At 42.3% G+C, this 15,428-nt stretch overlaps 1 protein-coding gene across 3 annotated transcripts in view; it reads left to right on the top strand.

The window, feature by feature from the left end:
- The window catches only part of PLCE1 (phospholipase C epsilon 1), a 358,406-nt gene that overhangs the window by 244,488 nt on the left and 98,490 nt on the right, over window positions 1-15,428 (top strand). For all 3 annotated transcript variants that reach the window (XM_025396381.1, XM_025396382.1, XM_025396383.1), the window contains one exon: window positions 8,805-8,950. In XM_025396381.1, the coding sequence (XP_025252166.1) occupies window positions 8,805-8,950 (146 nt within the window). The remainder of the gene's footprint in view (window positions 1-8,804; window positions 8,951-15,428) is intronic.

The raw sequence follows: 15,428 nt of genomic DNA on the forward strand, positions 1-15,428 counted from the left end.
TCCACCTGCCCTGTGAAGCAGACCTCTCCAGGGGGAGGTGAGTTAACCCTTTCCAGCCGCTGGACTAGTAACTCAACACATGGTATCAGAACAGCCTGAAAGAATGACGACTTTCCAGAGACCCTGATTTGCCATCAATTTCAACCAGAAAGGAGCTAAAGCCATGGAGACAATATGGCCAGAGGCCTCAACAACTAATGAGTTGGGTGGCTTTGAGAAACTGTTTTTTTCATTTTCAGGATCTCATTTTCATTTGTGAGACCTGTTGGAATTTCCAACTCAAAGAGTCAGTAGGGTTGTGATGCTAAGTGTTTGCTGATGGTTTCCCATTGTAGGATAGGGCTCATCAAAACCCAGTCAGGCTAAAGGAAGAATCAGATGGAATCACCAATGACTCAGTTTCTGTTAGCAGAATAATTTCTTGCTCTAGTGAGCCAGGGTTTCACAAAGGTGACTTGTAACCAAGGAACCAAGTGAGAGGACAGGCATGGAGACCGTGAGCAAGGGGTTACTCGTAGCTGCAGGAGAGGGGTCAGCACTAGGAATCCCAGACAGTTCCTGGGATGATGTGGACCAGGGTTTGTCCCAAGGGTCTGATTCCAGACCTGTTCTCCTGATGCCACCCGAGGGCCCAGTGAAGTCCAGAACAGATGGAGGGCAGAGGCATATGCTGGGAGCCCACTAGGCTTAGGACTGGGCTTGGGGGTGGCAGGTAGCCCAGCACGTTTTACTTCAGTCTGTTTCAGAAGGGAAGAGGAAGATTATTAATTACTCCAGTGCCTCTGGCTCATACCAGAGAATAGACCTGTTTTATCACTAAAACTCCCTGTTGGTCTGATTTTCCTGTTTGTTTCTATGTAGGGATAGGAAAGAGGTGTGAGCAACCATTCATTTTGTTTTTTCATCTCTTTGCGCTTATTTTGGACTCTTCTCAGCATTTTCTCCTTTTATTCCTGCTCTGCCTTCACATGTGCAGCTCCAAACTGAGTGCTTAGGAGGACCTACCCAGAGCCAAGTCCGAAAAAACTCACCTTTCGGCCGGGCACGGTGGCTCACACCCGTAATCCCAGCACTTTGGGAGACTGAGGTGGGTGGATCACTTGCGGTCAGGAGTTCAAGACCAGCCTGGCCAACATGGTGAAACCCCATCTCTACTAAAAATATAAAAATTAGCCAGGCATGGTGGCGGGCCCTGTAATCCCAGTTACTCAAAGTTGCAGTGAGCCAAGATCATACCATTGCACTCCAGCCTGGGCGACAGAGCAACACTCCGTCTCAAAAAAAAAAAAAAAGAGGGGGCGGAGCAAGATGGCCGAATAGGAACAGCTCCAGTCTCCAACTCCCAGCGCGAGCGACACAGAAGACCGGTGATTTCTGCATTTTCAACTGAGGTACTGGGTTCATCTCACTGGGGAGTGCGGGAGGATCGGTGCTGGTCAGCTGCTGCAGCCCGACCAGCCAGAGCTGAAGCAGGGCGAGGCATCGCCTCACCTGGGAAGCGCAAGGGGGAAGGGAATCCCTTTTCCTAGCCAGGGGAACTGAGACACACAACACCTGGAAAATCGGGTAACTCCCACCCCAATACTGCGCTTTAAGCAAACAGGCACACCAGGAGATCATATCCCACACCTGGCCGGGAGGGTCCCACGCCCACGGAGCCTCCCTCATTGCTAGCACAGCAGTCTGTGATCTACCGGCAAGGCAGCAGCGAGGCTGGGGGAGGGGCGCCCGCCATTGCTGAGGCTTAAGTAGGTAAACAAAGCTGCTGGGAAGCTCCAACTGGGTGGAGCTCACAGCAGCTGAAGGAAACCTGCCTGTCTCTGTAGACTCCACCTCTGGGGACAGGGCACAGCTACACAACAACAACAACAACAACAACAACAACAAAAAAGCAGCAGAAACCTCTGCAGACGCAAACGACTCTGTCTGACAGCTTTGAAGAGAGCAGTGGATCTCCCAACACGGAGGTTGAGATCTGAGAAGGGACAGACTGCCTGCTCAAGTGGGTCCCTGACCCCTGAGTAGCCTAACTGGGAGACATCCCCCACTAGGGGCAGTCTGACACCCCACACCTCACAGGGTGGAGTACACCCCTGAGAGGAAGCTTCCAAAGCAAGAATCAGACAGGTACACTCGCTGTTCAGAAATATTCTATCTTCTGCAGCCTCTGCTGCTGATACCCAGGCAAACAGGGTCTGGAGTGGACCTCAAACAATCTCCAACAGACCTACAGCTGAGGGTCCTGACTGTTAGAAGGAAAACTATCAAACAGGAAGGACATCTACACCAAAACCCCATCAGTACATCACCATCATCAAAGACCAGAGGCAGATAAAACCACAAAGATGGGGAAAAAGCAGGGCAGAAAAGCTGGAAATTCAAAAAATAAGAGTGCATCTCCCCCGGCAAAGGAGCGCAGCTCATTGCCAGCAACGGATCAAAGCTGGACAGAGAATGACTTTGACGAGATGAGAGAAGAAGGCTTCAGTCCATCAAATTTCTCAGAGCTAAAGGAGGAATTACGTACCCAGTGCAAAGAAACTAAAAATCTTGAAAAAAAAGTGGAAGAATTGATGGCTAGAGTAATTAATGCAGAGAAGGTCCTAAACGAAATGAAAGAGATGAAAACCATGACACGAGAAATACGTGACAAATGCACAAGCTTCAGTAACCGACTCGATCAACTGGAAGAAAGAGTATCAGCGATTGAGGACCAAATGAATGAAATGAAGCGAGAAGAAAAACCAAAAGAAAAAAGAAGAAAAAGAAATGAACAAAGCCTGCAAGAAGTATGGGATTATGTAAAAAGACCAAATCTACGTCTGATTGGGGTGCCTGAAAGTGAGGGGGAAAATGGAACCAAGTTGGAAAACACTCTTCAGGATATCATCCAGGAGAACTTCCCCAACCTAGTAGGGCAGGCCAACATTCAAATCCAGGAAATACAGAGAACGCCACAAAGATACTCCTCGAGAAGAGCAACTCCAAGACACATAATTGCCAGATTCACCAAAGTTGAAATGAAGGAAAAAATCTTAAGGGCAACCAGGGAGAAAGGTCGGGTTACCCACAAAGGGAAGCCCATCAGACTAACAGCAGATCTCTCGGCAGAAACTCTACAAGCCAGAAGAGAGTGGGGACCAATATTCAACATTCTTAAAGAAAAGAATTTTCAACCCAGAATTTCATATCCAGCCAAACTAAGTTTCATAAGTGAAGGAGAAATAAAATCCTTTACAGATAAGCAAATGCTTAGAGATTTTGTCACCACTAGGCCTGCCTTACAAGAGACCCTGAAGGAAGCACTCAACATGGAAAGGAACAACCGGAACCAGCCATTGCAAAAACATGCCAAAATGTAAAGACCATCGAGGCTAGGAAGAAACTGCATCAACTAACGAGCAAAATAACCAGTTAATATCATAATGGCAGGATCAAGTTCACACATAACAATCTTAACCTTAAATGTAAATGGACTAAATGCTCCAATTAAAAGACACAGACTGGCAAACTGGATAAAGAGTCAAGACCCATCAGTCTGCTGTATTCAGGAGACCCATCTCACATGCAGAGACATACATAGGCTCAAAATAAAGGGATGGAGGAAGATTTACCAAGCAAATGGAGAACAAAAAAAAGCAGGGGTTGCAATCCTAGTCTCTGATAAAACAGACTTTAAACCATCAAAGATCAAAAGAGACAAAGAAGGCCATTACATAATGGTAAAGGGATCAATTCAACAGGAAGAGCTAACTCTCCTAAATATATATGCACCCAATACAGGAGCACCCAGATTCAGAAAGCAAGTCCTTAGAGACTTACAAAGAGACTTAGACTCCCATACAATAATAATGGGAGACTTCAACACTCCACTGTCAACATTAGACAGATCAACGAGACAGAAAGTTAACAAGGATATCCAGGAATTGAACTCATCTCTGCAGCAAGCAGACCTAATAGACATCTACAGAACTCTCCACCCCAAATCAACAGAATATACGTTCTTCTCAGCACCACATCGTACTTACTCCAAAATTGACCACATAATTGGAAGTAAAGCACTCCTCAGCAAATGTACAAGAACAGAAATTATAACAAACTGTCTCTCAGACCACAGTGCAATCAAACTAGAACTCAGGACTAAGAAGCTCAATCAAAACCGCTCAACTACATGGAAACTGAACAACCTGCTCCTGAATGACTACTGGGTACATAACGAAATGAAGGCAGAAATAAAGATGTTCTTTGAAACCAATGAGAACAAAGATACAACATACCAGAATCTCTGGGACACATTTAAAGCAGTGTGTAGAGGGAAATTTATAGCACTAAATGCCCACAAGAGAAAGCAGGAAAGATCTAAAATTGACACTCTAACATCGCAATTAAAAGAACTAGAGAAGCAAGAGCAAACACATTCGAAAGCTAGCAGAAGGCAAGAAATAACTAAGATCAGAGCAGAACTGAAGGAGATAGAGACACAAAAAACCCTCCAAAAAATCAATGAATCCAGGACTTGGTTTTTTGAAAAGATCAACAAAATTGACAGACCACTAGCAAGACTAATAAAGAAGAAAAGAGAGAAGAATCAAATCGACGCAATTAAAAATGATAAAGGGGATATCACCACCGACCCCACAGAAATACAAACTACCATCAGAGAATACTATAAACACCTCTATGCAAATAAACTGGAAAATCTAGAAGAAATGGATAATTTCCTGGACACTTACACTCTTCCAAGACTAAACCAGGAAGAAATTGAATCCCTGAATAGACCAATAGTAGGCTCTGAAATTGAGGCAATAATTAATAGCCTACCAACCAAAAAAAGTCCAGGACCAGATGGATTCACAGCTGAATTCTATCAGAGGTACAAGGAGGAGTTGGTACCATTCCTTCTGAAACTATTCCAATCAATAGAAAAAGAGGGAATCCTCCCTAACTCATTTTATGAGGCCAACATCATCCTGATACCAAAGCCTGGCAGAGACACAACAAAAAAAGAGAATTTTAGACCAATATCCCTAATGAACATCGATGCAAAAATCCTCAATAAAATACTGGCAAACCGGATTCAACAACACATCAAAAAGCTTATCCACCGTGATCAAGTGGGCTTCATCCCTGGGATGCAAGGCTGGTTCAACATTCGCAAATCAATAAACATAATCCAGCATATAAACAGAACCAAAGACAAGAACCACATGATTATCTCAATAGATGCAGAAAAGGCTTTTGACAAAATTCAACAGCCCTTCATGCTAAAAACGCTCAATAAATTCAGTATTGATGGAACGTACCTCAAAATAATAAGAGCTATTTATGACAAACCCACAGCCAATATCATACTGAATGGGCAAAAACTGGAAAAATTCCCTTTGAAAACTGGCACAAGACAGGGATGCCCTCTCTCACCACTCCTATTCAACATAGTGTTGGAAGTTCTGGTTAGGGCAATTAGGCAAGAGAAAGAAATCAAGGGTATTCAGTTAGGAAAAGAAGAAGTCAAATTGTCCCTGTTTGCAGATGACATGATTGTCTATTTAGAAAACCCCATTGTCTCAGCCCAAAATCTCCTTAAGCTGATAAGCAACTTCAGCAAAGTCTCAGGATACAAAATTAATGTGCAAAAATCACAAGCATTCTTATACACCAGTAACAGACAAACAGAGAGCCAAATCATGAATGAACTTCCATTCACAATTGCTTCAAAGAGAATAAAATACCTAGGAATCCAACTTACAAGGGATGTAAAGGATCTCTTCAAGGAGAACTACAAACCACTGCTCAGTGAAATAAAAGAGGACACAAACAAATGGAAGAACATACCATGCTCATGGATAGGAAGAATCAATATCGTGAAAATGGCCATACTGCCCAAGGTAATTTATAGATTCAAGGCCATCCCCATCAAGCTACCAATGAGTTTCTTCACAGAATTGGAAAAAACTGCTTTAAAGTTCATATGGAACCAAAAAAGAGCCCGCATCTCCAAGACAATCCTAAGTCAAAAGAACAAAGCTGGAGGCATCACGCTACCTGACTTCAAACTATACTACAAGGCTACAGTAACCAAAACAGCATGGTACTGGTACCAAAACAGAGATATAGACCAATGGAACAGAACAAAGTCCTCAGAAATAATACCACACATCTACAGCCATCTGATCTTTGACAAACCTGAGAGAAACAAGAAATGGGGAAAGGATTCCCTATTTAATAAATGGTGCTGGGAAAATTGGCTAGCCATAAGTAGAAAGCTGAAACTGGATCCTTTCCTTACTCCTTATACGAAAATTAATTCAAGATGGATTAGAGACTTAAATGTTAGACCTAATACCATAAAAATCCTAGAGGAAAACCTAGGTAGTACCATTCAGGACATAGGCATGGGCAAAGACTTCATGTCTAAAACACCAAAAGCAACGGCAGCAAAAGCGAAAATTGACAAATGGGATCTCATTAAACTAAAGAGCTTCTGCACAGCAAAAGAAACTACCATCAGAGTGAACAGGCAACCTACAGAATGGGAGAAAAATTTTGCAATCTACTCATCTGACAAAGGGCTAATATCCAGAACCTACAAAGAACTCAAACAAATTTACAAGAAAAAAACAAACAACCCCATCAAAAAGTGGGCAAAGGATATGAACAGACATTTCTCAAAAGAAGACATTCATACAGCCAACAGACACATGAAAAAATGCTCATCATCACTGGCCATCAGAGAAATGCAAATCAAAACCACAATGAGATACCATCTCACACCAGTTAGAATGGCGATCATTAAAAAGTCAGGAAACAACAAGTGCTGGAGAGGATGTGGAGAAATAGGAACACTTTTACACTGTTGGTGGGATTGTAAACTAGTTCAACCATTATGGAAAACAGTATGGCGATTCCTCAAGGATCTAGAACTAGATGTACCATATGACCCAGCCATCCCATTACTGGGTATATACCCAAAGGATTATAAATTATGCTGCTATAAAGACACATGCACACGTATGTTTATTGCAGCACTATTCACAATAGCAAAGACTTGGAATCAGCCCAAATGTCCATCTGTGACAGACTGGATTAAGAAAATGTGGCACATATACACCATGGAATACTATGCAGCCATAAAAAAGGATGAGTTTGTGTCCTTTGTAGGGACATGGATGCAGCTGGAAACCATCATTCTGAGCAAACTATCACAAGAACAGAAAACCAAACACCGCATGTTCTCACTCATAGGTGGGAACTGAACAATGAGATCACTTGGACTCAGGAAGGGGAACATCACACACCGGGGCCTATCATGGGGAGGGGGGAGGGGGGAGGGATTGCATTGGGAGTTATACCTGATGTAAATGAGGAGTTGATGGGTGCAGCACACCAACATGGCACAAGTATACATATGTAACAAACCTGCACGTTATGCACATGTACCCTACAACTTAAAGTATAATAATAATAAATAAATTTAAAAAAAAAAAAAAAAGAAAAGAAAAGAAAGAAAGAAAGAAACTGTCAACTTTCATCAGATGAAAGAGCACTGAGCTGGGAGCTCTACTTTTGATATCAACAAGAATTGTGACCTTGAAAAGTCACTTCTCCCATGAGCTGTGGATTCTCGATCTGGAAAAATGGGGTTGCACTGCCCTCTGTGGTTGCCGCCAGCACTCAATGCCATTAATTCTTATCATTTTATCCACTTATACGCGGTATGCTATTGACCTTGAGCTCTTACTTCCTGCAGTTGTCATGGGTCACCATAAACTCTCTGTTCTGGCCTCTCTCACTTAGGCCAGAGAAAAGTGTCGCTGCTCAGGCTTCAGCGCTGATGCTGAACCAAGCAGAGCTAGTAGGGCCATGTGAAGTCAAGACCAAGACTTTGGTTCTGTTAACAATCAAGTTTATCAACCCACATGCTAGTCAGGATAGAGAAGGTAACTTAGGTGGACACCAGCATCCAAGCACAAAAGAAAAGGTGGCAGCAAAAAAATCTTAGATCAGAAGAAGATGATTTAGAGGCTGCATATCATAAGGGGAGGGTGTAGACATGGATCATTTTAAAATATTATCCTCCAGTCTGTGTAGCAGGAAAAATAAATTGCATTAGAAGAACTTTAAGCCCAGAACTGGAGAACATTAGAGTTTGTGTAAACACATCAGGCATTTGTGAGTGGTTGATAGTGCAACCTCTGGAGCAGACACCCTAAGTTCAAACCTAGGCTTTGCTACCGTCAGTGTGGTTGAAGACCTTACACACTTCCCTGAGGACAATAACAGTCCCTGACTCTTAGAATTGTTGTGAGAGATAAGTGAGGTAATATAGGTAAAGTGCTTAGAATGGTTCCTGGCACATAATAAGTGCTCTATAAATATTTGTTCATATTATTTTGTCATTTGAGGAGCATAATAGATAAGGCATTTGTAAAAGATCGTTTAAAAATGTTTTTATTTTTCATTTGATATTATGTATTTTAATACTTAGTAAATGTCTTTAATTGATGGGTTAAGTACATTTCATTTTAATGTCCATCAGTCAAATGTCTTTCAATCAAAATTATCCTTAGGCCTTATTTTCTTATAGTCTCAAGACATTTTTTCGATCAAAGGATTTTATGAATTGCCTTTTTCAGCCTTCTTGTTTTAAAGAAAATAAAGAGAGAGTTACAAGAGATTTAGGACCTATAGGTCTTTCATTTCCTAATACCAAATTGATATTTTTGGAAAAACAAAGAATACTTTTGGGAAAAAAATGCCAAACTTCTAGGATATAATTCCTGTGAATGTCTCTGTGTGTTTTCTAGGTGAGCTCCTGGGTGACGTGGCTGATCCTCACGGCAGGATCCATGGAGGAGAAGCGAGAAGTCTTTTCATATTTGGTGCATGTGGCCAAGTGCTGCTGGAACATGGGCAACTACAACGCTGTCATGGAGTTCTTGGCTGGCCTCAGGTATAGTCAGTGGGGAATACGGTTATCTTGGCACAGTTGCTTCTCATCACCTAAATGGCTCTGAGTTGATTGTCCATGGAGTCACCTTTACCCAAGCCAGGTAATTGGAAATGATTATCTTGGGAAATGTATTATCTTCTTTCAGCACCAAAGGCCCTGTCCCTCAAAGATGCTGCAGAATTCAGCCCCTGTGGGCCAGTCACAATCCTACTTCACTGGGTCTGCTGTGATTCTGTGTTCTTGGCCAACCCAAGTGAAATTACTTGGTTGCATAACCCATCAACCCCACCATTGACTATTCCCCTTCCTGTCCTATAAACCCCACTGTTACCTGTCTCTTTTCAGGCCTGCCTTATGTAGTGTTCCAGTGCTATATGCTATAGACCACCAACTTCCCTTAGTAATTACAGTGGCTAGCATTGACAATAGGCCTCCAATAATGCTAGCTCTCATTATTATCAAACACTTTATGTCAAGTATGGGCTATGCACATTCCCTATATTGTATCTTTTAATTCTCAAAACAGGTTTATCAGGTAGATACTATTATTATTTCCACATTATACAAAAGAGGAAGCTAAGGTTAAGAGAAATTAAGTCATTCACCCAAGGTCACCTGGCATTGCTGGGAATGCAGGCAACCTTGATTTCGGAGCCTATGATCTTGACCACTACGATATCCTGCTCTTATGCCTTTTCCATCAAGCTAATAACAAAATCACCATTCTGTTCATCAAGTCACCTGCTTTATCCCCTTTTAGCCTCAGTTACCTGGCATAAAGTAACTATTCTTACTCCTATGGGAGGCAGCATGGTATGTGAGGAAGAAGAGCATGAGTTCTTAAGTCAGAATCACAGGGAATCAAATCCTGGTTCCCCCAAGGAATAGCTGTGTGATCTGGGCAAGGTACTTGACTTCATTGAGCCTCAGTTATTTTGTCTGCAAAATGGGGATAATACTAAAAAGCACCTACATGTTTAGGTAGAATTCAGTGAAATAATATAAAGTATTTGACACCTGTGCCTGGCGTATGGTAAGGCCTCATAAAGAGAAGCTATTGTTACTATTATTGTTATTGCTTCCTGAGATTCACCATCCTCATGAGGGTTCTCACTACAAATGAATTTTACTTCAAAACATTACTGAGATTTTTCTTTGATTCTCCAGGTCCCTATGTAGGGATTCTGGGTTGGGGGAGGAGATGACAGCTCCCAGAGTTCTAATTTTTTTTTTTTGTCCTTTTCAACTTTCTTAACTAAGAGTAAACCCAAATGATCCTGTCCTTGACATTTAAAATAGTCATACAAATGCATAAGGCATGGCTCAAAAGAAGGAAAAAGTGGGAAAAAAAAAAAAAAAAGCCTTGGAGAATAGAAGGCTGTATTTGGATGATTTTGATTCTCTTTGTGATCAATTTTCTATAAAGAAAACATGTAGGCTGGGCACGGTGGCTCACGCCTGTAATCCCAGCACTTTGGGAGGCTAAGGTGGGTAGATCACCTGAGGTCAGGAGTTCAAGACCAACCTGGCCAACATGGTAAAACACCATCTCTACTAAAAATACAAAAATTAGCTGGGCGTGGTAGCAGGGGCCTATAATCCCAGCTACTCAGGAGGCTGAGGCAGGAGAATCACTTGAACCCAGGAGGCGGAGGTTGCAGTGAGCCGAGATCGTGCCATTGCACTCCAGTCTGGGCAATAAGAGAGAAACTCCGTCTCAGAAAACAAAAAAGAAAAAAAGAAAAAAGAAAATGTGTATTACATTTCTTTTAAGAAAAAAATTATCATATTTTGATAAAGTTATTTTATTTTAATGATTCTTATCATTCTGTGTCTGGCAAGTTGGTGCTGGCTATTGGCCAGGGACCTCGCTTCCTGACCCCACAACATGACTGTCATTACAGCACAGTGACTGGCTCCTTCCGAAGTGAACAATCCAAGAGAGGGAGGCAGAGGCTGCAATGCCTTTTATATGCGAGCCTCAGGAATCACACACAGTCACTCCTGCCGTATTGTACTGATCACGTAGGACCAGCATGGACTCCTTGTGGGTAGGGACTGCACAAAGCCACAAAATCAGGAGGTGTGGACCATGGGAGGCCGTCTTGGAGGCCGGCTGCCACATACCATGTTCTAGATTCTCTTATTACAAGAATGGCCTCAGAATGACCTATGGAGGCCTAGAGTGAATGGGACTGTAAGATTCAGCTGAGTTTAAATCCAAAATCCAAGAAGACCGTAAAGTCTGGTGATTTCCCTAAATGAGGAATAATCTCAAACCAGGACAGACCTCAACACTGATCCCAATGCATTTTGGCTCATACCCCAGATCCACTGCTGCCTAGTTTCATGCTCCTGTGTTTGGCTTAAAACTAAACTGATCTTTACAGATAAATAGGTGAAAGTACCAGGTATAATAGGTTTTTTGTTGACAGCTATTCTGTACACAGGAGATAAGTGGCCAGATACCATTACGTTGCAATGATTATGGAGGCAGAGCTTATGTGTGCATTTTTAGGCTTGATAGTGTTTAGGTTCCAAGCAATTAACTATTATCAACATAATAAGAGATTTTTAAATTTTATTTTATTTTATTTATTTTTTGAGACAGTTTCACTCTTGTTGCCCAGGCTGGAGTGCAATGGCATGATCTCGGCTCACTGCAACCTCCGCCTGCCGGGTTCAAGCAATTCTCCTGCCTCAGCCTCCCAAGTAGCTGGGATTACAGGCATACACCACCACGCCCAGCTAATTTTTTTTTTTTTTTTTTTTTTTTTTTAGTAGAGATGGGGTTTCTCCCTATTGGTCAGGCTGCTCTCGAACTCCCAACCTCGGGTGATCCGCCCACCTCGGCCACCCAAAGTGCTGGATTACAGGTGTGAGCCACCGCGCCCGGCTGATTTTTTTTATTTTTTAAGCAATTAAATGGGAAGAGAAAGCATACTTGTTGTTAAGTGACTTTGGTTTTTTATAGACATTGTACATTTTGCCTCCTCTAAATTCTTAGCTCTTTTAAGCCACTAGTAAGAAGTACAAAGATTTACAATCAAGAATATTTACTTAGTTATTGTGCCAGTTTAAAATAACCCAAATGAACAACATAGGAAAATAGTTAAAGGAAATAATATGCTGCATCCAAATAATGGAATATTAAATAGCCATCAAAAATGATGTTTGTAAACAAAACATTTTTTTTTTTGAAATGGAGTCTCACTCTGTTGCCCAGGCTGGAGTGCAATGGTGCAATCTTGGCTCACTGCAACCTCCACCTCCCAGGTTTGAGCAATTCTTCTGCCTCACCCACCCAAGTAGCTGGGATTACAGGCACCTGCCACCACACCCTGCTAATTTTTTTGTATTTTTACTAGAGACGGAATTTCAACATGTTGGCCAGACTGATCTTGAACTCCTGACCTCAAGTGATCCACACGCCTCAGCCTCCCAAAGTGCTAGGATTACAGGCATGAGGTAAAAAAACAAATTTTTAAGAGATAAGATCTTACTGTATCACCCAGGCTGGAGTGCAGGGGCAGGATCATAGCTCACTGTAACCTCTTACCCTAGGCTTAAGCAATCCTCCCACTTTGGCTTCCAAGTAGCTAGGTCTACAAGGACTGTACAAGCACAATAGCTATTTTTTTAAATTTTTTAAGAAATGGAGTCTTTCTGCATTTCCTAGGTTGGTCTGGAGCTCCTGGCTTCAAGTGATCTCCCCTGCCTCAGCCTCCCAAAGTGCTGAGATTATAGGCATGAGCCACTGCACCTGGCCTGAAAAGTTTTTATATCATTGGAAAGCAGGTGACACATAATACATGAATCTATCTGGGAACAAAGCTCTCTATCCTGAATAACCTCAGCAATATTTATATACCCATATAGATAAGAATAAGATAAATACTGGAAGGAATGTCTGTGTATGGTAGAATTCTAAGTGGGTTTGCTATATTTTTGATATTTTCTAGATTTTCTACAATGAGTATCTAGTATCTTTATAATCATAAAGATGAATAAAAGTTTTTAAAATAGTGTCAATTCTCAATTCAACAATGAAGCATTGATCTTTGCTGAAGTTTGCCCTTTGCCCCCAAGTGAACCATAACTACTCCATTACTCACACAATAAGAAACCAGTGAGAACCATGTCTCATTCATTCACTTCATTTGTTTTTACCCCCACTTCATTCCCCAAAAAAGAATTCTCACTGTCTTATAAGAATCCAGTTATAGGACAAGCTGGATTTAGTAGTATGAAATCATAGTATGCTTTTACTTTTCTGATCTGATTGCCTTTCAAAGCTTCCAACCGGCTCTCCCTCCCCCGACCCTGGATTATGCTACATTGAGAGATCCTGTAGCTTTTGCAGTCACTTTCCCAATTAACACACAATCTCATTCTCCTGTGCTCTTGAACATGAATGAGTCTTGCAAACTTAAGGCTGTTTAAAAAAACAAAAAACAAAAAACAAGTTGTTTAAGACAGGGATCCCCAGCCTTTTTAGCACCAGAGACCAGTTTCATGGAAGACAATTTTTCCACAGACTGGGGATGTGGGGGTGGGGGGAAATGGTTTTTGGATGAAACTGTTCCCCCTCAGATCATCAGGCATTAGATTCTCATGAGGAGCATGCAACCTAGATCCCTTACATGCACAGTTCACAGTAGGGTTTGCGCTCCTATGAGAATCTAATGCCGCTGCCGATCTGACAGCAGGCAGAGCTCAAGCTGTAATGCTTGCTCACCCGCTGCTCATCTCCTGCTGTGCGGCCCAGTTCCTAACAGGCCATGAACCGGTACTGGTCTGCGGCCCAGGGGCTGGGGACCCCCGGTCTAAGAGTATCTACCATGTGATACTATTTACATAAAGTTTAAAAATACACAAACAATTCTGTAACTTGCTTGGTGATAGATGCATATGTTGAAAAAGTACAAAGAATTTTAAGGAAAGGAGAACCCCAAAGTCCCAGTGGTGGTCCTGTCTGGTGAGGGAAGAATAGAGTATGTGCTCTTGGAGGAATACACTAGGGCCTCAACCACATTGTTGATGTTTGATTTTTTAAACTGAGAGCTTGGCACATGGGTGTTTGTCATGTTGTACTTCTTTATGTCTTTGGATGTCTTATATATTACACAGTGATTTTGTAATCCAGTTAATCTAAATCAAAATTTTAATATCTCATTCAATATATATCTTCTTCCTTTCTCTGTGTTTCACAACACAACCAGTCTCCGAGACTTGTAGTAGTGGGGAAGATATAATTTGTCTTTTTTTCTTACTTTTCCCTGCAACTGGATGTCTGCAGAAAAAAAGTGGACAGGAGAGGAGAGGGGAAAGGATGGGGATAGAGGGAGCACAGAGTCTTACTTGATGGGGCAGTTGTGCTGGCCTTGGTGCCCTCACAGAGACCAATGGAGGGTGCTTTTAGGTTTTCTTACTAGTTACTCTCTCTAATTTTTTCCACCTCCCCACTGCAGCATTACCTAGCAAAATGCAGTGTACCCTCTGGTCAACCTCTTATTCCTCACCGCCCCCCCAGGTCCTGTCCTCACAGGCCTTTTCTGCTAGGGTCTCATCTTTTGGCAGGCAGACCCTTCAAGACAGCTCCAGCCCCACCTCTTTGCACAGTATCCCCTCCTGACTCACAGGAAATAGCACATTGCCCTCCCAACTCTGCAAGCACAGGACATGTCTACTGGAATCTTTTCTCTCCCTTTGCCATCAGGCAGCTCCAGCTAGCCTCAAATCTTTAGGCAAGAGTCATGCACCAGTTCTTGTGATCCACAGACTGCCCAGGACACAGGTCAGTGTCCCCATGGAATTCACTTGGGGTGACCTTGTCCTCTTACAGAAGGGTGAGCCCTCCCACAATTGCCCCCAGAGAAATATTCCCAAGCTATCTGCTCAGATCCACTTTCTCTGCATGGGCCAAAGGAGAGTGGGAGACCACTCTGGGCAAAGCAGTTCAGGTAACACCTTGTTAGGGGGCCTCTCTTTAGAAGATGTGGTGCACTGTCACCTGTGGGTCTCAGCAGGAGTTTCAGAATAGGGAAAGTCCCAGTTAACATCCTGTTATGCAAATAATACTTTACAACAAGGTCCCCAAAAATGGGCTGGTGGCTTCATGTCAAAGCTTGATTCAGTAAAAATCAATTCTATGGAAGAGGTGAAAACAATAGGCTTCATGTTGATCACTAAGGGGCTGGATTAATCCAAGAGTAATATTTAAAAGATGAAGAGGACCAGATGGGTCAGGTTTCCCCAGGCAGTCCTCCTCCACCAATATCTGTACAAACCATATTACCCTCTACTTTCCCTCTTTGGCCATAGCTGCCAGAAAAACTCAAACCTACATTCAGTGCCCAGCTTCCATAACTAACATATCCCATATCCCTATTTGTGTTTTTATCTGTCCTATTTAATTTTTAGTTTCAATTTACAAAAGTATTATTCATATTATCTGGGGAAGTAGGTGGGGATAGGA

Source organism: Theropithecus gelada, chromosome 9 (genome assembly GCF_003255815.1).
Source record: "Theropithecus gelada isolate Dixy chromosome 9, Tgel_1.0, whole genome shotgun sequence".
NCBI classification, from domain to species: Eukaryota; Metazoa; Chordata; class Mammalia; order Primates; family Cercopithecidae; genus Theropithecus; species Theropithecus gelada.